Source organism: Coenobita brevimanus, chromosome 65 (genome assembly GCF_032717465.1).
Source record: "Coenobita brevimanus isolate Jiangsu-jjx chromosome 65, ASM3271746v2, whole genome shotgun sequence".
In the NCBI taxonomy this organism is placed as follows: domain Eukaryota; kingdom Metazoa; phylum Arthropoda; class Malacostraca; order Decapoda; family Coenobitidae; genus Coenobita; species Coenobita brevimanus.
Genome location: NC_137018.1, coordinates 31,945,293 through 31,971,448, shown reverse-complemented (window position 1 = coordinate 31,971,448; position 26,156 = coordinate 31,945,293). Strand labels below are relative to the sequence as shown.

The window sequence follows — 26,156 nt, the reverse complement described above, 5'->3', positions numbered from 1 at the left end:
TATATTTGAAATAATGATGCAGAACCATCTGAGGAAGGAGTGATTAAATTTTGGGCGAAAAATGCCGGAGGTCAAAGTCATGGAAAGTATGAGCATCGCTGAATTATGCACAACTTACGAATAAAATAAAATAGAGAAATGAGACCCAGACTATAATATTCCTTACAGAAAGCCGCTCAGTTTCCTGCTATAGTCTTGGAGTATGACTTCGAACTTTTGCAAGAGATCAAGGTGAATTAATAACCCAGCTGACCTTGAACTCTAAAACCTTGGCTGAAGTTTGTGTTCTGGGTGTCTCGTATCTATGTTATCACTCTCTCTCTCTCTCTCTCTCTCTAAATCTTTAATGTATATCCTTTCCTTATATCAGAAATGTCTTAATTTTTGTTGTTTTTGCTTTCTTCTTCCTCTTTTCCTCTTTCTCCTCCCCATTTCTCCTTTACCTTCTCACCCACTCTCCCTCCCATTCCCCTCTTTTCCATCTACTCTCCTTCCCATCCCCCCATCCTTTCTATTAAACCTTTCCCACAATTCCTCTCCTGTTCATTCACTCTTTAATATTATCTTCCTTCCTATCCACTCTCCCTCCTTGCCTTCCTTCCTTCCATTTTTCTTTCCCTTCCTTCCTTTCCATATACTCTCCCTCCCTTTTTCTCTTTCCTACCATCAATTTTCCCTTTCCTTTCGTTTCCTTCCCCCTCACTCTCCTTCTCATACTTCCCCGTTATATTCTCCCAGTCTTTCTCTCTTCCTTTCCCTCCCTCGCGCTGTCCTTCCCTTCCCTCAACGTCCACAAAAGTATTAACACGCTCATGGTGTTAGATGCGAAATAGTTTAATATTAATTCATGTATTGAAAGGCTTCAGCATTTCACTTTTTATGAGCGCCGAAATATTTACACCTGAGCTCGTAAAGCGAGTCCGTGGTATTGTTCTGATGTGTGTGTGTGTGTGTGTGTGTGTGTGTGTGTGTGTGTGTGTGTGTGTGTGTGTGTGTGTGTGTGTGTGTGTGTGTGTGTGTGTGTGTGTGTGTTTTATCAAAATAGATGAAAGTTTTTAGCCTATTTTAATTTAAGTTAGTACAGTAGAAGGACTGAGGGTAGTCAATGAGTAAACCTATCGTTTTTTAGAACAATAGGTCAAAGGTCAAAGTCACAGGGTAAGGTTAAAATTTGACTTAATAAGGTTATCGTTAATAGTTTTTCATTGGATTTAAACCTAATTTGGCTGGAGATCTGAAGGTAAGGCATGAAGGGGGTCAGATTCAAGAACAATCAGTCAAAGGACGAGGTCTCAGGACCCTGGGTGTGAACAATATAACTAAGACAGTTATGACCCAATTTGGACCAGACTTGGTGGAAATGTTGAGGATCACTCAGAGGGCTGACCTTCAGTTTTTTAAAATAACAGGTCAAAGGTCAAGGTCATCCTGAAAGGTCAGCTTAAAACAGTTTTGTAGCTTTAGACCAAACTTTGTTCAAGTTTCTCAGTTGAAGGTGTGAAAAGATAAATTCTATATTGAAAACAGCCAACCGAATGTCAAGGCCACAAGAAAAGGCCAAAGGTCAAGGTCATATGGCAAGGTCAGCCAAAAACGTTTCGCTCTCATTTCAACCAAACTTTGTGGGAGGGTTTAGAGTATACCAAGGATGAAGGGACCCGACTCTGAGAACAATCCGTAAAAGATCAAGGCCACAGAGCTAAGTCAACTGTTCGGCACCATAACTCAAATGGTTTTTATTCAGTCTGGACCAAATTACTGGAAGGACTGAGGGTAAGCCAAAGATGAAGAGATCAGATTTTAAGTATACTAGATCAAAGATCAAGGTCACAGGACGATCAACTCAAACAGTTTTTATCCTAGTCAGACTAAAGTTGGTAGAAGAGTTAAGAGTCAGGGAAGAGTAAAAAAGTTCGATTTTGAGAGCACTTGGTAGAATGTCAAATCAATGGGGCAAGGTGAAATGTTCTGTCCTTCGAATTACATAATAGGCTAAGGTGTACTCCTTGTTTCATAGTAGTTCTTCATGAATTCAAGAGGTTTATACATTTCAGTGTTTATGTTAGGAAACTGAATTTTTATGGTACAAAACGCAAAGGAATATCATCATCATCATTCTCATCACTAGTCGTCATCAACATCGTCGTCGTTGTCACCGTCGTCATAATGACTTTTTTTTAAACCAAAGAAAAAGTTTAATTAATTGCCAAAATCAGTGAGAAATAAATGCAGACGGGTATTTGTTATATGAGAGTGAAAGATAATTAATATAATTTTTCCTTCCTGTGAGAAGTGAATGCATAAGTATTTTTCCAGTGGGTAAGAGAATTTATGCGCTATTAATGTAAATATGCAAATATTATAGCTATCGTTATGAGGTCTTCAGGTGGAAATGTAGTGTTACTGGATGTGGAAAATGATGGTACTTCGAATTCCGCAGAGAGAGAGAGAGAGAGAGGAAAGGGTGAAGAAGCGAAATATCACGGGAAAAAGGGATTATGTGTGGTGACAGTAAGACAACACACACACTCATACTCTCTCTCTCTCTCTCTCTCTCTCTCACACACACACACACACACACACACACGCCCACACGCACGCACGCAAGCATATAATGAACATACACACGAGAATAAAATACTCTCTCTCTCTCTCTCTCTCTTTCTCTCGTCAGTCTCGCGTCAGCCTCAGCGCGCGACACATCTCAGCCACGTCAGCTCTGGCCCCAACTTTCCTGACACCTCCACCACCACCGTCGCGGGCGATCCGAGATTCAAACCTGACACTGCCGTGGCGGTATTTGCGAAGTTAAGTCACATTTATGTACTTTATATCACGAACACTGAGATAAGACAATCAAGTAAGTTAAAGTTGCCAGAAATTTAAGTTATACTTGAAGAAATGTTTTAATCCTTTGCCTGCGGTGGGTATCTATAAGCTGAATAAAATTGAGCGTCGAAAATTCGACTGAAATACTAACTTCTTTATTCTCTGACCAAACGTTAATCGTGATAGCTCTATATTTTATTTTGCGTGTTTCTAAGGGGTCTATAATAATATCCAGACATAGGCACTTCATAACCAGAGAATTAGCACTCAATAGCTTAAAGCGAAAGAAAGTTTTAGCTTTGGATGACAGAGTAATATGATGAAGCGAATGAAGATATTAGTGCTCTACATGTTGAACATTAATTAACAGTTTAATAATCATATTAAAGTAAGTGTATACTTTAGCAATGCCTAGATTAAGATAAATTTATGTCCATCGCGATGAAGGTTGTACATTAATTCAATATTTTAACACAGCTCATGATAAAATGCAATATTTTTAACATACTATAGTTTAATTTAAAACACCCTCACCATCACCCATAGCATAATTTCATTACTGGTATACAGTAACCCATAAAATATAACATCGCAATCAGAAATTACTTAAAATAATTGTTAACGTTCGTTTTCTACTTTGTTCTGACTCGAAGCGAACGCCCTGGGGAGCATAACTTCACTTTTTCTATTGATGCACTAAGTGAGGAAGATTACTATTTGTCAAGTGAAGTGCGATTATCATAGGCTAAATCCAAAGAAAAATTGAATTCCTCCTTAGATTACCCACTTCAGTACGCTGACGTCTTCCCCCTCCCTTGCCGCCTCAGATTATTCCATTCATCAAGGCGACATCCCCTTTGGTGAACTGATTAATGAATGCCATAAGGAACCCCTTCAGTTTAAATATCGCTCTTAACCAAACGGAAATCGTAAGGGAATACCAAAAGCACAACAGAGGAACGTGTCTTTGTACAGAACGGAAGAAGACAGTCGCAGACCAAGACAAAAAAGAAAATTACGAGAAAGGTGAAAACAACTCTAAAGCGACAAAGCAATCACAACAGTGTAGGTCATTTCTAACCCCTTAATCACGAGAGGTCATTTTAGAGCTGAATGAAACGTTGTGGTGGTAGCAAGAATTTAAGAAATACGCCAGTGAACTGAAAGGAAGTTTGTAACACTTTCCTACTGAACAGTCCTTCCTAAGATTTAAAAAAAAAAAATCGTCTTGTGATGGTAATGAAAACAATAATAAAAAATCCGTCATGGGTTCAAGATAAATTAGCCGAAGTACATAAAGGAAAGGGAAGGGAAAGATAAATATAAGTAAAAGATAATCCAGTCCTGAACGCAAAAACCAAGTCAAAATATGTCTGTCAGCCAAAGTAAGCGACGACACAAATGAACAAATACAGAAATCTAAGGAAGAGTGCGAGAATAAACGAGAATAAAGGGATGTGAAAATAAATTAAGTGGAAAGAATCCACTACAATGGAATATCAGTAAAAATACAAGTAGCAGTATATCAAAATATCGGTACTATTAAAGATGACTGGAACAAACTGAAGGAAACGGGAGTAACTGGCATGAAATAAATCAAGACAATAAATCAAGACAAGTGAAAATAAGATCAAGACAATAAATCAAGACAAGTGAAAATAATATCAAGACAATGAAAAGTAAATTTAGATAAATGGAAACAAGACAAGTGAGAATAAGTCACCAGTGAGAATAAAATACAGCGAGTGGGAAAGCTTCAACACAAGTGGAAATAATTCAAGGCAAATGGGACTATATCAAGCCAGGTGGGAATAACTCAAGACTAGAGAGACTGATATCAAGCATTTAAAAAGTCAAGAGATCGACATCAAGAGATCAGCAAAAGTCGAGGTGAAGAACTCAAGGTCAAAAAAGGTTAGGTCATGAAATAAAATAGCTGAGTTCAAAAGGAAGGTCACATTCAAGGGTGACTGGAGTGAAAAGGATCAAGAGGTCAGGAAGCCAAATAAGGTCACGATCAAAATGGGTTAAGGTCAAGTTAGGTAAAAAAAAAAAAAAAATCAGAGGCGATCAAATTTAAGAGAGACTGAGGTCAAGGAAGGTCAAGAAATCAAGGGAGATCATACTTGAGAGAGGCTGAGGTCAAGACAAGTCAATATATTTAGGAAAGTTGAGGTCAAGTGTAGGAGGTCAAGAAGTTAAGAGAGCTTTAGGCCGAGATAAAAATAAAAAAGAAGGAAAGGTCAAGGTCAAGAGACTGAGGTTAACAAAGGTCAAGATATAAGAGTGAGATTTATGTCAAGAGGGCAAAGGAGGTGAAGAAGTAAAAAAAAGGCAGAGAAATTAACAAAGGTTGAGGAAAGAAAAAAAGCCACGTTATCAAGGGACTGTGAAGTCAAAGCAGGTTGTAGAGAGGTTTAAAAAATTGGGAATACAGGAGATGTCGAAGTTAAGAAGTCAAAGGTCAATATAGATAAAGATATAAAGGAAAGCCAAGTCAAGAGATCAAGCAAGAGTGAGGTATAACATTATCAAGATCGAACGAGGGTGAAAGGTCAAGAGGGGCCAAGATATCAAGAAAAGCTGAGGTCAAACAGCGTTTAGGTAAAAAAATCAAGAGGTCAGAGTCTTGAGAGGTTGAGGCTTAGAATTCAGAAGGTCAAGAGAGGTCATGATCAAAAATTCAAAAGGCCAAGAAAAGTAAGGCTAAGAAAAAAAGTGAGTTATAGGTAAAGAAATCAAGAGGTCAAGGTATCAAGAGGTCATAAAGCAAGAGGTCAAAGAATCAAGAAAAAACCGAATTCGAGAGAGGTCAAGGAGTCAGGAGAACCCAGTAATTTTTGAGATAAAAAAAAAATCAAGGGGTCAAAAATCAAGGAAGGTCAAGTTCGAGGTCAAGAGGTCAAAATGGCACTGTGGGAGATCTTGGCCGGCCTCTACGTCATCACCCTCGTCATGCCAGGTCAGTTGGGGACATTCTGGGGTAAGTTCGAACTTTATCCTTCACCATAATACTGGTACTTTCTTTAACGCATTCAGCCAAGTGACAATTATATTATTTTACTTCATTATCTACTACTATTACTACTACTGCTGATGCTGATGCTAGTTCTACTACTACTATCATCATCGTCATCATCACTGACATCACCAATTGTTCTTGCCACCACGTTTCACCACACAATACTATTCAAATTAGGAAGAATTTCTCTTTCTGATGGTGCTGATGAATGCTGCAACTAAACCGTCCTGACTGAAAGTTCCTCCTAAGCTGAATAAAACCATCTGAAGGTAACATGAATAGTGAATACAAATGACGTCATCTGGCTGAACGAGTAAACACTCCATTGACGCTGTACGAAAACCTAATGAGATCTTGCTACCTGAACTAGTAAAGGAAGAAATTATACCCACGTACAGAAATTGTGTTTATTGTGAAATTGCTATAGTTTCGGCCCGACTTGGACTCTCTTCATGTGTAGTTGACAGTAAACACATTTTCAGTAAGTATAATTTCTTCCATTTGAACAAACATCAGCATTTTTTAACATCTTCAGTATGGTGACGTATTTTGTATTTTATATATATATGTAGAAAGACGCCTTAATCCCGTAAGGGATGGCCGCAAACAAATCGCCTCCATGTCGCCCTGTCCTCTGCCATTTCGCTGCCTCACCCCCAGCTTACACCCCCTCCTTCATATATCACTATACTCCATCCCTCCACCTCATCCATGGCCTCCCCCTCCCTCTTCCCCCCCACCTCACTCACATACACTCTCCTCATAAGTCTCTCACTCCATCCTTTCCACATAGTCAAACAACTTCAGTGTATTTCACCAAACGCTTTTTATCACATCCGCATCCACACCTCAACGCTCCTTCACTTCCTCATTTGTCAGTCTGTCTCTTCATGTTACTCCACATGTTCCTCTCAGATAACTCATTTCCACTGTCCTCACTCTTGATTTGTGTCCTTCCAACGAGGTCCAAGCTTTACTTCCATACGTTAGAGTTGGTATCACAATACTGTACTATCATGCAACGACTTTTTTACTTCCATGCTCACTTCCATATTTCTTATCACTGCTTTCAAACAACCAGCAACTTATCCCTGTTGGACCCTTTCAAGCACTTCATCCTCCAACCTTCCATCCTTACTCATCACACTGCCCAAGTAATTAAACGCACTCACATTTTCCATTTCCTCATCATCTAACCTCACTGTGCATATATATATATATATATATATATATATATATATATATATATATATATATATATATATATATATATATATATATATATATATATATATGTGTGTGTGTGTGTGTGCGCGTGTGTGTGTGTGTAAATTTATATGCATATATAGAATCACATACTGGGGGGATGACGGCTCAGTGGTAGAGCATCTGACACGAGACCGAAGAGCTGTGAGCTCGTGTCGCGCCTTTTTAAACTGCCTTGCCGGGAGAGGTAACACTCTCCTGTCACCTAGCTTGTTACGAGCGAGGGCGAAGCTCTCGCGAGTCTCTCGTCAAGTAGCGCCATTTTCTCACATATGAGCGGCCCAACCCTGCTCGGCCCGACGTAGCCCAACCGTAAAGCTTTTGAAAAGCTTATTTCTCAGCAACCACTGGCCTGATCACTACGTGGTTTGCACCATATGATAGCCCAATTCTTTAAGATTTGTTTTTGACAGGTTTCATCGCACTCAGGCAGTGCACGAGGCTCGTGACACGTGCTAAGTGCACCATGTCGAATATCTTCAAAAGAGGGCCACAGGCCAGACTGTTTGTCGTAACGGCATGAAACTGATAAGCAGATAGCAATCAATGTACTCTAGGCATCCTCGGGGTGTAAGGCGACATTTCAATGCTTTCGGATTTAAATGGTCTCGCTCATACCTCGCCGACAAAGACATTTTACTAATTGTAGCAGCCGTGGCTCAGTGGGTTAGAGCGCTCTGACCAAAGAGTTGGAGGCACGAGTCCACCCAAGAGTCACTGGTAGACATCAGGAAGGGCATCCAGTCACAAAGTGCTACACGCTCCAAAACCAAAGTCCTCTACCCAGGGGCAACGCCTTACCCCTTACCGAAAAAAGGGAACACGGCGTAGAACTATATAAAAAAAAAAAAAAAAAAAAAAAAAACTCACTGAAAATATTAGTAATTAATATTCAAGGGGCTGGAAGCGTTGTAAGTTCGCTTCATTAATTCAGTGTCCCTGACATGAAAATTAATTACTGACCCCAACTGTATAAATGTTTCTGGTCACTCATTCATTTACACGTTACGTCATCCACACTCATGAAGCAACAGTCCAACTCACTAGATTTGTGCTGATGTACTGTTCTGGATTTGCTGATGATAGCTCTCACACGTTCCTACTTTCATAATTTTCTGGATCCTACTTCATCCTATAATGAGTTTGAAAAAAAAAAAGTCAGGATGACATGTTGCTGTTATTGTTGTTGTTGCTGCTGCTGCTGCTGCTGCTGCTGTTGTTGTTGTTGTTGTTGTTGTTGTTGTTGTTGTTGTTGTTGCTGCTGCTGCTGCTGCTGCTGCTGCTGCTGATGATGATGATGATGATGATAACAATTATTATTAGTTATTATTATTATTATTATTATTATTATTATTATTTTTATGATGATGATGTGTATGTGAGTGGGGTGGAGGGGGGGAGAGGGAGGGGGAGGCCGAGGATGAGATGGAGGGATGGAGTGGACAGGTATATGAGAGTGCGGGGTGTGAGTCGGGAGAAAGGCAGTGAAATGGCGGGGGACAGGGCGACGTGGAGGCGATTTGTTTGTGGCCACCCCGCGCGGGATTAAGGCGTCTGGCAATAGACAGATATATCGATGATGATGATGATGTTGATGATGATGATGATGATGATAATTATCATTATTATTATTATTATTATTATTATTATTATTATTGTTGTTATCATTGTCATTATTATCATCATCATCTTTACTGTTGCTGCTGTTATTAGTTCGGCAAAATCTCATCAAGTTGGTCTCTTCAGCCCTATAACATTTTCATTTCTTTCACTCAGGCTACGACGAGGCGATTGTTGCTCAAGCCAGAAAGCCCGTTTATTGGTAAGATGGGATGACGATGGCCATACCTAACGTCTGCAATGCGAAACGTCTCTCCTAAACAGAACAAAATTGTCTGGAGGCAGAATAAAGAAGTATAAACGAGCTGAGAGGACATAATAAGAGGGCTTTATGAAGACTACATATTATAACACCTGCACGTCAAAAAGTCTCTACTAACTTTAATTAAATCGTTCAGATGTGTCAAAAAACGAAAAAAAAAAAAAAAAAATGTACGTGGGCTGTGTTGGTGAAGGCTATAGGTTATATACATCTAACGCATTCAGTTCAAAAAGTCTCCCCGAAGTTGAATAAAATCGTCTGGAGGTGGTAACACTAAAATAAAAAAGAGGGAGTCGGGGTGAAGAGGTTAAGGCATTCTTCACTCACACGTCAGGGATTCCGAACTGATGAAGCCACATTCCAACCCGCCTCAAGCCTCTTCAACCCCATCACGTCTTTTGAGGTTTTTATTCTTGATGTTTCCACGCGATTTCACTTAGCCTAAACTAGTGGCGTTTATGACTGATTCTTGATGCTTCTGCGCGACTTCATTCAGCTTAATCCGGTGGCTTCTTCAGTAGTTAATCTTGCTATTTCCAGACAATTTTATTCACTTTCGGAAAGACCCGTCGTGCCCTCTTCTCCCACCGAATCCCATGACTTCTTTCACTGTTTTTATTCTTGCTGCTTCCACACGATTTTACTTGGAAAAGGCCTCATACTAAATGGGTTAATGAAGGCTGTGCATGACCTCTCCAATTCGAGGGAGCTGTCGCAAACTTAAGTCGTCAAGAGGTGGCAGCAATAGGAAATAAATATGACGCCCTGAGGCTGAAGCGGTTGTCGTTGCTGACTGAACCTCTCATAATCAGAACAGTTCAAGTATTCTATTGCAGCTTAGTCCAGACGATTTTATTAAGCTGAGAATGAATTGTAGTTGCCAAAGTAACGCATTACTATACAGGTCTGCAAAACTATTTTTTTTTTCTTTATTCTGAGTAGTTATTTTTTTATTGCACTTATGAACACAATAAAAAGATACATTTAGAATGTTTGCATTACATCACATTTTAATACAAAATTAAAAAGAAATTTAATTAAAATACAGCAAATCATACATTTCAATCAGTCTATATAATATTGTTCTAAATTAACTGAACATATAAATATTCAATGTAATTTTTTAACATATACTCGTACATAAAGGAAACAACACTATATACTCCATGACTCATATCTAACTTCTCTAGTCTTTATAACTTCTTAGTTTTCTTTTTGCTCCAAAACTTCGTTTGGTGGCCAGTCGTTTGTACACTTTTTCTGGTGCATTCCTATAAATCATCCAGCGGTAGTCCGCCATCATGCTGACACCCCAAAGTCCCTGGTTTCTTCTTTCCATGTCCTTGATATCCTGATGGTATTAATCATTCACCCTGTTCTTCACTCACTGTTCCAAGATTTTCGGGAGAAAATTCCAAATGCGAATCCAAGAAGTGAACTTTGAGACTCATATTGCAACTCAACTCCTTAAACTTGACGAACAATTTTTTTTTTTTTTTTTTTTTTTTTTATCCTTATTGTTACCTAAAAATTTATAAATTGCTCTTTGAATGATACCCAAGCCTCTCGTTCCAGGTCGTCCATCACATCCTCAAATTCTGCTTCAGAAATCCGTTTTCTAATATCAGGTCCAGTAAATATCTATCTATCTATCTATTGCCAGACACCATAATCCCTTAAGGGGTGGCCATTTGACTTTGAGTTATTTGTTTTAAGGGGAGGGGCACTAACCCTCCACCAACCCACTTGTTCATACGTAGGGTGCACGTATGGTTTGGTTATATGGTTACCACCCAGCGTTGTAAATGGTTTCTTGGCTTACAGGAAACCATTTGGCTTGTCACTCAATGTAATGCCACCTGTAAAGGAAAGAAAAGCAATAAGAAGTGACAGGAAAGATGCAAGAAATAGGAAGAGAGGAGGACAGGCACAGAAAAAGAATGATAAAGGCTAAGGATGCCCTCAATAAATTTAGTTTCAGACAAACCAGGAAACTTCTAGGACAAATAAACAGGCTCCATCTTTCGATAGGACTTTGACAAACTGATTCATTAATCCTGGCTTAATATGAAGCAATGGTAGCAGCACCATATCTGGATTCACCAAGCCAGGTCTGATGATGTTTTTGTCACCAAGCTGTAGATTTGTTCTGTTTGGCCATTCGTTCTGAACCCAGGGTAAATCCTTGGCTATGCTGTCCAACTCACAGAGGAAACATGGTAATTTTGTATACCCTGACTGCTGACCCAGTACGGAACTGTACAGTACACAGAACTTTCAGGTCCTCACATATGAACCAACGGTGTTCATTGTAGTTTATTTTCTCAAGCAGAGTTGCCAAATTCTGGTACGTTTCTTTTAAATGCATGGAATGAGCAAGAGGTACTGATGCATATTTACTACTGTTCTTAAGAAGTACCCCTTTCAGGCTTCTTTTAGATGAACCTATAAATAATCTCCATTCTTCTGCATTATGATCTCTGCCAAGTTTCTGCACTAGGCCACTTACGTATACGGAATAAACCAAGGATAAACCACTATATTCAATAAATATCACTGTGATCAAAGAGAGATAGATAGATAGATAGATAGATAGATAGATAGATAGATAGAGAGAGAGAGAGAGAGAGAGAGAGAGAGAAACACTCCACTGAAAGTAATTTACAAGCCCACTAGTCAACTGAGTCACACTTATGTTTGCTGCACTCCAATACTGGTATGACTCACCAATGTGTTGTGTTCCAGCCATATTGGCTCGTTATCAAATAAACTGTGTTGCTTTAAACATGGGTTTAATATTGGAAAATAGTAAATTCAAACATATTACCTTTGTAATAAAATATCCATATGTAAATAATTATATAGTGCGAAATGATAAAAAAAAAAACTATAACTGACAACTAAAAAAAAAGTATTTAAAAAAAAAAAAAGTTACGTGAAGGAGACAAATGATTTTCATTTCTGAATTCAGCGCCCCCCCATATTTAAAAATCATACGAATTAATGAAAACATATATATTTTTTTTCCATGTATACCTGTGCTAGTGTTACAGTTAATACTCTGATGATCAGAACAAATATAGCAATCAACTGAAGCCTGTGCCAAATGTTTGTGTTAAGTTGGAAGAGGCATAGGAGCCTGATCTAGCTTGGCAAAAGCTCAGTCATTTTGGCATCATTTCTGGGATGATGTAATGGAATTATTGACCATATGTGCGCAGTCCCTGTCAAAATTTCCATAACACTTCAGAGGCTTCCTGAAGACGTAGTTAAGCCTTAGGCGGTGGAGCCAGAAAGAAAGTTTTCCGTCTGTCCTTCTGTCCGTCCGTGCGTTCGCGCTCAGCAGGCGAGTGATAGCACAATTTTGAAGACTGAAGTGACAAACGTCTGACTCATTTAGACTCACTTCGTCATTTCTGCAACATTCGCGGCCTTTTTACTAACTTCATCTCTGTTGAGCACCATCTCTCCTACTCTAAACCTCACCTCTTCCTAGCTGAGACTCAGCTGTCTGAGGCGACTGATAGCAAACCCTTCTCTGTATCCTCCTACTTTCTTTATACTCATTTCAAAGCCAAAGTTAGTTGTGTATATGTAAACAACGACAAATCTTGCTCTCGTGTTTCTGAACTTGAATCTTCTGAATTCTCTACTCTCTGGTTTCGCTCTCTTGTCATTCTCTGACTAAATATATATTTGCTATTACATATCCTCTAAAGCTACTGATTATGAAAAATTCCTCAACTATCTTACTTCTATGATGGAACACATCCTATACATTTCTCCTTTATCTGAAATCCCCATTCTAGGTGATTTCAATGTTCACCACCACTTTTGGCTCTCCTCTCCTCTCACTGATCCACCTGGTGAACAAGCCTACATCTTTGCCATCGTTAATGACCTACAGCAGCTTACACAGCAACCTACACGTATCCCTGACCAACTTGGAGAGAGTTCCAACATACTTGACCTCTTCCATGCAACTAATCCTTCTGCTTACGCTGTTAATCTTTCCTCTTCGTTGGGCTCCTCCGATCACAACCTTATCACCTTAACCTATCCTATCGCTGCAGTAAGGCCTGTGGACCCTCCAAAGAAGCGTTGGTTGTGGCGAGTTGCTGACTGGGAGGCCCTCAGGCAGTGCTTCTTTGATTTTCCCTGGAATAATATTTGCTTCCATGGCCCAGGGCGGGCCATCTGAGTATGCCTTGTGCATTACAGAGGTTATTCTCTCGGGCATGGAAGCATGCTTTCCTTTCTCATATCCTTTGACTAGTGCAAAAAAAAAAAAAAAAAAAAAAGGTTTAATCAAGCTTGTTCTAATGCTTTCCACAACAAGAAGGCCTACAAAAGGTACCAGAGCCAACCCACCCCTGAATCTCATCTCTTTTATGTTTCTGCCCGAAATCGTGCTGTCTCTTCTTGCCTCTGCTAAAAATAATTTCATCCGTACAAAATGCTCTGAATTATCCAACTCGAATTCTTCCCGCTCCTTCTGTCACCTTACCCGCCCCGGAGAGGCTCGGGGACGGGTTTTGTTTTCACTTGGTTTCCCTGTTTGTTTGCTTGTTTGTCTGTCTGTCTGTCTGTCTGCTAACAACTTTACGCAAAAACTACTAGTGCGATCTTGACTAAAACTACGGGGATGATTGGTTATGACTTTCTGATCGCCTAATTAAAATTTGGCCCAAGGCCCAAGCTAGAGGCCCTAAAAACGTAACACACAAAAAAACGTTTTTCTCCATAACTCCTTTCAAGTTCGTCATATTGACATGAAACCAAAACCTAAAGGTGCATCTTTCAAATCTGCATCCTATAACATGCCTCATTATATCAGAGGGGTCGCCCCCTAATTAGCAGCAGGGGGGTTAATGTCATGTGGGTCGGGCCTAAAATTTCAAATGGGCATCAAACGTCAATTTTCACACGATTTACCCCAAATTTGATATGTGATATCTTTGACTAGATATCCTGTTGTGTTTATAGTCAGCACTAAAATATCTGCCGGAGACGGGTTTGCTGTGCCTTGGCACCGCTTCTTGTTTCTATTCTGATGGCTCTGTAGCTATTTCTTCTACTGATAGAGTAGAAGTCTTTGCTCAGACTTTGTCCTTCAATTCCACCTTAGACTATTCCGGTACTGTTCCTCCATCACTTTACCCCCGTGACTTCCTTATGGCTGACCTTAAAATTTCTTCAAGTGAAGTATTTTCTGTCATTACTGGCCTCAGTACTAACAAGGCATATGGGCCTGATGAGGTCCCTCCTTTTGTTCTCAAAAACTGTGTTTCTGTGCTTGCACCCTCCCTAGGTAAACTCTTTTGCCTTTCACTGTCAACTTCCACCTTTCCTTCTTGCTGGAACTTTGCTCTTAGTTAACCCGTCCCCAAAAAGAGTGACCATTCCTAACCCTTTAACTATCGCCCAATTGCTTTAACATCCTGTGTTTCAAAAGTTTTCGAGTCTATTCTTAAAAAAAAAAAAAAAAAAAAAAGCATCTTTCCTATCACACTCTTTTCTGATTATCAGTATGAGTTCCGCCATGGACGCTCCAATGGCGATCTTATAACCTACCTTTTAGACTCCTGGTCATCATCCTTTAGAGGAGGCTTTCGATCAAGTCTAGCAAAAATCTTTAATTCACAAACTGCCCTCTTACCGTTTCTATCTTTCTATCTGTGCCCTTATCTATAGCTTCCTTTCTGGTCGTTCTATAGCTGCAGTTGCAGACAACCACCATTCTTCTCCTAGAGCTATCAATAGCGGTGTTCCTCAGGCCTCTGTCCTATCACCAACTCTCTTCCTTTTATTCATCAATGACCTTCTAAGCTGTACATCCAACCTTATCCACTCATACGCTGATGACTCCACCCTTCATCTTTCCATTCGCTTCCCGCAGCGTCCATCTCAGCAGTTACTTCAACAAACAAGGGATGAGGCTGTGGCACACCTAATGTCTGACATGGCTAATATCTCTGATTGGGGTAAAAATAAGCTTGTTTTTTATGCATCAAAAACTCAGTTATTACATCTGTTAACCCGATAAAATCTTTCGCAGGAGAACCCTCTAATTTTTAACAATATCCAGCTCAATCCTGCATTATCTTTAAAATACAATTGGGGTTTCATTCTCTCGGGATTTTTCTTGGAAAGAACATTATTATCTCTCTTGTAAAATCTGCCTCCAAGAAACTACATGTGTTAAGCTGATTCCATGTCTTCCTTACCCTGCACAGTTGTTGACTTTATACACGGGTTTTATTCGCCCCCGTGTAGAGTGCAACTCTCATGTGTGGGGAACACAGGTCGTCTCAACAAGGTGGAGTCAAAGGCTTTTTAATTCTCCTCCTCTTACTGGCTCCCTTCAACCCCTGTCTCTTTGCCGCACTGTTGCATCTTTATCTCTTTTTAATGTCCACTTCAATGGTCACTGCTCCTCTGAACTGTCTGCTTGTATCCCGTCACCACTATGGCGGACACGTAGCACCCGTCTAGCAACAAACTCTCATCCCTATTCTGTCCAACTTATAAAGCAAGAGTTAACCGTTACTCTCAGTCCTTCATGGATACGACAGGTCAACCCTGGAACTGTCTCCCCCTATCCGCATTTCCCATTACCTATGATTTCGTCTTTCAAACGCTGTGTTTCCAAGCATCTCAAAATGAACGGACTTTGAATTTGGCTCTCTGTTATCTTTTTTATTTTTTATTTATTTTTTTCTTGGAGGGACCAATTTGCAGGCTCCTGTCCTTCTGTTCCTTGTTCTTTGCATTGAAAAAAAAAAAAAAAAAATCTCCAGATGACGGCGAGCTCTTGTTTTAGTGGTCGACATGCTCACATTGCTCAGGTCAACCCCAAGGTCACAGTGAAAAAAAAAAAAACAGTAAAGACCATAAAGGAAGCTTCTTTATTTACGAGAGTCCCGCAGCCTATAGATATAAGGGTGGCATCGCTGGAAAGGCCGTTTAAAACCCAGTAATTTATGCTTTCATCACAAATTCTATATAATCCACTGGAAAATACCAAACAAAAATCATTATGTGATCCTCTCACCTTCCGGTAAATGGATTTCATAATCTAACACTGGTTGCAGTACCTGAGATCTGTGCATAATAATCCTCTAAATGCAGGAAGGTCATACGACACTTCGTCTTCAAGACTTCTAGTGTCGCAACATCTAGCTAGCTAGTTTCCGAACTTACGATGCGAAATTTCAACCTGCCTGATAAATGTTGACTAAACATTGCCATGTCACTACGAGAGGCATCCGTCAAGCTGAACAATATAGTTTGGTGGTGGAATGAATAAAATACGAGAAGGAGCAACCGGAGAGTGTAGTGTCCACGCTCACCAACTGGCGTATGGGCCGATCGTTCGACTTTGCGCTGTGACCTTCACTTTTGACCGATTGCCCTCAAATTCGTATTACTGTATTGTACTTCATTCCTGCCTGACCCTTAATCCTTTACCAGTTTGTTCCAAATCATATCAAAACTACTTGATCTGACCTTGCTTGTGGCTCTGGCTTTCGACCTTTCCCTGTCACGTTAATCTTTGAGTGACTCTTCTCAGAATCTAATCCCCTTATCCTTGCTTCATCCCGATATCCTTCAACAAAGTTTGATGTAAATTGGATAAAAACTATTTATGTTGACCTTGCCATGTGACCTTGGCCGTTGACCTGCTGTTCTTAAAAACAGTAGATCAGATCAAAACTGCTTCAGTCATTTTCTTCATATGCAGAGGCATAGGTGGAACTTTGATCTAGCCCTGTGACCTTGACCCTTGAGCAATAGTTCTGAAAATCAAACTCTTTCGTTTTTTGCATTATCCTCAACCCTTCCACTAAGTTCAGCGTAAATCGGATATAAACTATTTGTGTTGACCTTACTAACTCAAACTCTGACACAGCCCTGTCACCTTGACTTTGATCTATTGTTTAATAAAATTGGTCAGCCCCTTAGCTGTCTCTCTGCTCCATCAAATTCGGTTAAAATCGAGTAAAAACTGTTTGTGCCATTTTATTCACACACACACACACACACACACACACACACACGCACGCACACACACACACACACACACACACACACACACACACACGCGCGCACACACACACACACACACACACACACACACACACACACACACACACACACCGCTCGCTGGTGCAGTGGTAACGTTCCCGCTTGCCAACTGGTGGACGGGAGTTCGCGCCTCGCTCAGGTTGCGAAAAGTTTCACTGACGAAGTGGGTGGTTACTGTCCCCCTTGAGCAAGGGGACGGGTGTGTGCGTGTGTGAAGGTCACAGCCTTGCCCTTAGATCGGACTATATGAGCTCTCAGCTCTCTTCCGGGAGGGTAAAAGCTGACCATCACGACCATCAAGTGATCCTGACCGACCCGGTGAATTACACACACACGTGAAACAAACATAACATCCACTCTCGCTCCGCGAACGTGGATGTAAATGCAGTCGCCGTCTGTAAGGTGTGACGCTGTGGACTCTAGAGGTTTAGAAAACGGACTCTCTTGTTTTTGTCCAGAGTCGGACACAAAAGTCTCACTAAAATAATGACAGGCTACTGAAACCGTCACTGGGAACTGCCGACCGGAAGTGCATATATCATTGTAGCGTCGGTTTGTTTTCACCTGACGAAACTGGGCCACTCCTATAACATGAATATTCTGTCGTGGTTCCACGATATTCGATGAGCCTAATGTCTGATATAGGACTGGGTCTCCCTGGTTGTTACGCAAATCAACCCCACATCTGACACAGTTGACCATCGCTGAGCTGAACGGGGTTAGGGATCTCTATCAAATTCGAACAAACACGCTTTCGTAAAGTGATCAAAGAAACTCATTTGTCAAGCAGCTGATATTCTCTTAAGTAATCAAAAATTCACCTTCATTTTCTACTTTATTTCCATTAATTACACAGATTATAATGTATGTTTGGATTTGCTAGGAGAATCAACTCATTAGCATCACTGAGAATCTAATTTCAGGCAGGTCTAAACTCAGATCACGTTTCCTAAAAACCTGGCAATCCAATTATCGTAGTAGGGAGGTGAGGGGGAAGACGAGGGTGAGGATTTAGACTGCTTCTGCTACAACTGTACTCTTTATAATTACTGTACTACCACACCACTCCTACTTCCTACCATTACAGCTAATACCACTGCAGCTGTACTACTACCACAACTACCATTACAACTGCTACCACTACTACTACTGCCACTGCAACGACTTGGCCTACCACTGCAGCTACTATTGTTGGATCTATCATTACAAACGCTGCCATCACTGCAACTATCACTGCAACTATCACCACATCTACCATTACAGCTAATACCACCACAACTCCCATCACTACAAGCACCATCACAACTGCCACCATCACTGCAACTACTATTATCACAACTATCACTCAAATGCTACCACAACGTCTATCACTGCAGCTACCGCCACCACAACTACTATCACCAGAACTACCGATACAGTTGCTACCACAACATCTACCGTCAATGTAGCTACTACAAATGTTACTACCACCACAACTACCATTCAGCTGCCACCAGAGCTACTGTCACTACAATTACTCTTGCAGCAGCTTTTACTACCATTGCTCTCACTATCACAGTAACTACTATTATAACAACTACGGTCACAGTTACTGCCACCACAAATATCATGACAACTCCTACCATCATTATTACAGTCACTACCAACACAACCACCACCAACACAACTACTACCTCTATTATTACATTTACAGCTGTTGCCATCAATACTACTGGTACCCTCACCACAACCATCATCACAGCTGCTACCATCATTACCTTAGCTATAATTTAATAATACTGTACAATCACACCTCTTTTGAACTATGACTGTCTTCCTCTCCATTATGGCGGGCAAGCAGCACCCTCCTGGCCACACACTCCCACCCCATTTCTGTCCGGCTTTCTAATGCAAAAATTAACAGACATTTCAAATCCTGCGTTTACAATCCCTGAGAAACTATGGCAACAGGACAAGGAACACTGGACGAAGTTGTTGACATGTCTGGCTAGTTATGCTGGTACTGTGCAACTGTCTCCCTACCAGGTACCTCCATGCGTATGAGAGGGATATTTTTGGCTTAATCCAGTAGTGTGCAGGTGTAATCGTATTATTCATAGTGTAATTAACTTAACGTACAGTGGGTACTGGTAATCCCGCTTTTAGAACGCATCTCATATTAGAATGTTCACAGCCGGAAGTAGAGCGCGCGCACACACACACACACACACACACACACACACACACACACACACACACACACACACGCACGCACGCACGCACGCACGCACGCACACACACACACACACACACACACACACACACACACGCACGCACGCACACACACACACACACACACACACACACACACACACACACACACACACACACACACACACACACATTTCCTGTTATAAAGCAGTTTACGTTAATATGCCAAATCGTAATAACGGAAGTTTCTGTAATGTTAAAATTGTGCCGAAGTCTGCACTGCAGCGTCAGAGGCATGGTTGTTAGGTGATTTTGAGATCAGTTTCATCTGTGACAAAATTAACCAATTTTTATCGTGTTACATTTGAGTCGAACCCGTAACTGTCGAAGTGTTCTATCGTGGTCAAAGTTCCGATAACCGTGATTTTTGCAGAATGGCTCAAATATATGCCTGTCGATAAATGAAGCTACCAGTGGTGTAGCCAGGTCTCGATGGACGGGGGGCGGAGGGAGGGGGGGACAAGCTGAGGCTGAGTCCTATTTTGGGGGAGTACAGTACTACACATTGTACACACATTAAATGACCTGAAATTTTAAATAGAGGGGTTGGGTAGTGAGGGGCCAAGGATCGGACTGAGGGGCCCGGGCCCCCTTCAGCGCCCCCCTCCCGTAGCTTAGCTGTTGGACACTACTAACCGCACTGCACATAACCGTAAACTCTAACAGAAGTACTTGGTGTGGATAATAATTATAATTATTACTTATCATTATCACTAACCATTCGGCCTGACGGGATTGTTCATACTCAAGGGTACAAGGCTCATAGTTTCATTCACGTTTCCCTCATTCACTTATTCTGATTCTTACCGGACTCTAGAATTGCGGTAGTTTTTTTCGACACACCCATAGGGGCGGTGTGTGTCCCTCACTGTGTCACAAACTCAATGAGTCACTGTACCTTTTTGAAGGATGGGGTTCATGCCTTATGGGGGGATGCGCTGAGGTGTGGGAGGGTATATTCGTAGGCAGTGTGTCTAGTGTGTATCTGGATTGTGGCAGGGGGATGGGGGGGCATCTGGGGCAAATTTAACCTAAGGGTGGATACGACTGTGGTGGGTGCGACAATCAGACGTGCCCTTGAGGGACTACACACGCTGATAACTTTGGAACTGTCATCCTCAGTCGGTTTTTCTCTCTGCCTGTGACCAGTGTTTTACCCTTAACTACACTGATTTTTGTATCAAATTCTTGCCATCACCAGATTATTGTATTCAGCTTAGGAGATACTTTTCGAATAATAGGGGTTAGGTATAGCCTTCAATAACCTCATAATTACTAAGGGACTTACCCGAGTTAAATAAATCTGGCTGGTGGTTAAAGATAAAATACAGAAGTCCTAGCAAAATGCGGGACCATATTTGGGTTTTGTTGAAGCTAAGCACCGTATAGGGACTCTCTAGAGACTGTGTAATGCCTTCAGAGTGAAAATCCTGCGGTTGTGACTGACTGACGGGGACCTTCTTAGGGATCCTCCCACATAAAAAAGCGCCACTGTGCTAAAAAAGTTAAACGCAATCTGTCCAGATATTAAGATATGAACGATCTTGATGTTGGTTTTCTTTGTTCAACTTTACTTTTAAAAGAGAATTTAACTGGTTCCTAGATTTTGCTTCTTTCCGTTTTTGCATAAAGAAACCTACCATAACAACAACCATAATCAAGACTATCATTTCATCCACTACAGTCACCATAGCTAAGCAATACCTTTACCACCATCATTACCGCAACTCTAACAGCCACCTTGTTTATCATCACCCCTGCCACGGTTCCATCACAGTGCCAACCATCACTACTTCCACCACCACAACAAACATCAACCACTACCATCACAAGCGCCACGCCTGCCACGGCTCCCACTACAACTATTACTGTAGTGTCCCCACCTTTAATTAGACACAACCACCACAGCAAACACATCCTAACCACTACCACCATCACCACCAGCACCACCCTTAAGCAACCATGACAACCATTCACCACAACCACCACTACCACTACAACAACCACTACCACCACCACAATCACCACAGTAACCTTATTCTTCCTACCACCATCACTCCAACACAACCACCACTACCATCACCTCTATTTAAACAAATATGACTTCCACCACCACAAAAACCACCACCATCACTACCATTACAATCACCACAACAATCCCACATATTCTGCCACCACCACTATCGCCCAAACAATCACTACAACCACAATCTCCACAAGCACCAGATCACCCTACCACCATACCCACAACCACCACCGCCACTACCATCATCCCTAAACCACCACCATTACCACAATCACCTCTGAACCACCACTATCACAGTAACTACTGAAAAAAACACCACTACCACAATCATCCTTAAATAATCACCTCAGCCACAATCACCACCACCGCCGACATCACTACTACCACAATCACCAGAACCCCCGACATCAGCACTACCACATTCACCATCATTTCCTCCATCTCCAGAGAATCATTTATCATGCCCCTACCAATAAATTAGGGTAATTTGGGAATAAACTCATTTACGCGGAATATACTGACTCTTAATTAGTTTTTCTAATTAATAACTCATATGTATTATTAATTGTGCGTATGGGTGTGAGGCTGGAGAGGCTGAGAATGTATTTAACTGGAAGCTATACAGAGTGGGAATGTTTTTGTATGTATTACGTATGTTAGCAATATTACCCCCGTGGTTTAGTAAAAATGAGGTTATGATGATGAAATGATGATATGATGAAGATGAGGAGGAGGAGGAGAAGGACGAGGACGAAGATATGATGATAATGATGATGATAAGAGTGATGATGATGATGTTGACGATGACAATGATAACGATGAGGATGATAATGATAGTGGTAGTGGTGGTGGTGGTGGTGGTGAATATTTAACTATGTTTGCGTGCGCGAATGGAATATTAAAGAATGTTAAAAAAGTATTTGCACAAGGAGACTGGAAGTGTGTGTGTGTGTGTGTGTGTGTGTGTGTGTGTGTGTGTGTGTGTGTGTGTGTGTGTGTGTGTGTGTGTGTGTGTGTGTGCGTGCGTGCGTGCGTGCGTGCTTGGATCAGTCAGTATTTCAGCATCATACTGACAAAAGTAAGCAATTATACACGTGGAGGTGTTTCCGTAAATTAACAAGTTTCTGCATTTCCGAGTAAATATCTAATTGTAGATGCGCGAGAGTGTATGTGAGTGAGGTGGAGGGGGGAAAAGGCAGGAGGAGGCCGAGGAGGAGATGGAGGGATGGGGTGGAGAGGTATATGAGAGAGGGGGGTGTGAGTTGGGAGCAGGGCAGGGAAATGGCGGGGGACAGGGCGACGTGGAGGCGATTTGTTGTGGCCACCCCAAACGGGATTGAGGCATCTGGCAATAGATAGATAGATAGATAGATGCGCGAGCACACACACACACACACACACACACACACACACACACACACACACACACACACACACACACACACAGATACCCAGGAATTCATACACACACAAATAACATCACTCCGCTACACACATGAAATCTAAGACACAGCAATGATTTACGTAATATCTCCTGCTGCCTCCACACGACATGGCAGCAAGGCCTGAATGTCGCTTCCAATTCGGCACACAGCGGGGTGGAGGTTTTATCCCCTTCAATCTGATGACGTCTTTTGTTTTCTCTTCTGACTGCCACATCACTCCTAAACAACCACCATTACCACAAACACTGCCATATCATTCCTAAACAACCACCACTACCACAAACACTGCCATATCATTCATAAACAACCACCATTACCACAAACACTGCCATATCATTCCTAAACAACCACCACTACCACAAACACTACCACATCATTCCTAAGCAACCACCACAGCCACAAGCACTACCACATCACTCCTAAACAACCACCATTACCACAAACACTGCCATATCACTCCTAAACAACCACAACTACCACAAACACTACCATATCACTCATAAAAAGCAACATTACCACATCACTCCTAAACAAGCATTACTACCATATCACTCCTAAACAGCCACCACTGCCATAATCACCCTTAAACAACCACTACTACCACAATCACCTAAACAACCACCACTACCACATTAATCCTAAACAACAACCACCTCCACAATCACCCTTAAACAACCACTACCACCACAATCACCCCTAAACAACCACCACCACCACAATCACCCCTAAACAACCACCACCACCACAATCACCCCTAAACAACCACCACCACCACAATCACCCCTAAACAACTACCACTATCACAATCACCCCTAAACAACCACCACTACCACAATCACCCCTAAACAACCTACACTACCACAATCACCCCTAAACAACCTACACTACCACAGTCACCCCTAAACAACTTCCACCTCCACAGTCACCCCTAAACAACCACCGACTGTTTCCCATAGCCTTTGGGAGACCTATCCTAGTGGAAGAGATTAACGGAAATTGTTTCACGTTAACAACTTTACTTTGACAAGTTTCGTTAAATTTGAAAGAAATCGTCTATTGGTGGTATGAATAAAATATGTATAAATGGTGCCTACTTCCATGGGAATGCAAGATGGTTTTATCTGTCTACCTTTGTATATATATATATATATATATATATATATATATATATATGTGTGTGTGTGTGTGTGTGTGTGTGTGTGTGTGTGTGTGCCGATAGTATCGGTATTGGTATCGGTATCGGCAGTATCGGCCTTTTTTGTAGTATCAGTATCGGTATCGGCAAGGTAAAAATATGGCCGATGCTCCGATACTTTTCTGGTTTATTATGTGATTCAAGACATGTTTCATGACACTGATAAACAGATGGTTATGATATTATATTACATTATAATTACATGTATGATGTAACATTATCATATATTAATATCATATATCGATTACTATATTGCTCCTGCACTAACAACACTCACGTTACCGGCATCAGATAAATCAAAATAAAATAAAATAAATAAAATCAAAATAAAAAAGTATTGGTATCGGTGTCGGCAAAGCATCGGCCATTTGTTAGTATCGGAGTATCGGTATCGGTATCGGCTGAAAAGGTGGGTATCGGTATCGGTATCGGTATCGGCTGAAAAGGTGGGTATCGGTATCGGTATCGGTATCGGCTGAAAAGGTGGGTATCGGTATCGGCCAACATCTTCGTATCGGAACATCTCTAATATACATACTGTATATATACAGTATATAAAAGAAACGTTGGTAAACTCTATGGATCTGTGTTGCCGCATTTCATTAATCCTGTACGGTATATTTAATTTTGTATGGTCTGACGTTTGATACCATAGCCCCTTTATAAGCCTAATTCAAATAAATGAGAAAGGCGTCTGGTGGTTTTGCTGAAGCATTAACTGGACAGTTTCAAGTGACCTGGCGAAAAAATGAAGTAATAGCACCAAAATCATAAGTGTTTAGAAGGTGGAATGAAGGAAGAAAGAAACACGGTAAATGCACTGACTAGACGGGATAAGTCCTTGAATCAGTGACGCATTCTGGTTTATTCTCGCCACCTCCAGACGATTTTATTCGCCTTACTGGAGACCTCTTATAGTGGGTGGTTCGGTGAAAACTACGAGTTCGAGAAGTTGCATTAGCTGAATAAATTCGTCAGAAAATGGCATGAAATAAATACAAATAACATATCTGAGTGATGAGGTTAATGTTTCACCTTTATGGTCATCAGTACAACGATGCCTTTGTATAACTAACACGTTCTGCAAGAGAATTTTATTTTATTCTTTTTCAATTACTATAATATTTCCAGTTATCAGATAATTTTATTCAGTGTGGGAAGAATATTTACTAGTGAAGGAGATTAACTACGGCTCTTTCAGACCCTTCCAGGTCGAAAAGTCTCTCCCAGATAGAATAAAATTACTTGGATATAACAAGAACAATATCTAATATACATCCTCGAATTCAAGGACACATACCTGGGGGTCTAGGATTGCTACTGAAGAGTTGAGAGGAGGGATGGGACTGGAATGTATTGATGTGATGAGGAGGGGTAGATTCAAATGGTTTGGGTATTGTGAAAGGATGCATGATGACAACTGGGTGCGGAAGGTGAGAAGTGTAAACACCGGGGGTAGGGTTGCGAGAGGCAGACCGAAAACAACCTGGGACGAGGTCATACAGTGTAACCTCAGGGATAAGGAACTGAATAGGAAGCCTGCCAGAGATCAAGCAGGATGCAAAGCCGCCATTAGATGTCCAAGGACAACGCGTGAAAGCTTGTTGGAGTCTTTATGAACGATCCGATAAGACACGGTCCTCTGTCTGAAAAGGCTAATATTCTTGGAGAGATTCGTAATAGTAAAGGAGTCACTGAAATATACGAGTATTACCACTCCACTTAAAAATTTCTCGCTAAAGATGAATAATATCGCCTGGTATTAATAGTAGGTAAATATTTAAGTAAATAGAAAAGAAGTAATGGAATTGCAGACATAAATTTAGCAATCTCAACATTTCCTAATTGCTAAGGAAGAGGTGTTAGGGAGTTTCCTTGACCGACGAGAATACAAACCTCAGTCCACCTAAATATAATCATCTGGGGTTAGCAGGAAGAGAACAGTAGAGTTGACCCTGTCGTGATAGGGTTAATGATTCCATTATTAATTATACCGTCTCGACATTGACCCTCTCAGGCTACTATGCTCATTTTCAGCCGAATATAATCGTATGGTGTCAGTCGAAAGCGAATACTAAAGTTGTCTCGATCATGACAAGGCGAATGGTATCAGAGCAACACCCAAGCTCCTATGACTCACTCACTGCTGAATG

General features: G+C 41.1%; 1 protein-coding gene across 1 annotated transcript in view; it reads left to right on the top strand.

The window, feature by feature from the left end:
* The first annotated feature begins 5,736 nt into the window (after positions 1–5,736).
* Positions 5,737–26,156, top strand: part of LOC145404963 (neuronal acetylcholine receptor subunit alpha-10-like) — a 54,277-nt gene continuing 33,857 nt past the window's right edge. Inside the window, exons 1-2 of the mRNA XM_080276469.1 lie at positions 5,737–5,812; positions 7,531–7,628. Of these exons, the coding sequence (XP_080132595.1) occupies positions 5,737–5,812; positions 7,531–7,628 (174 nt within the window). The remainder of the gene's footprint in view (positions 5,813–7,530; positions 7,629–26,156) is intronic.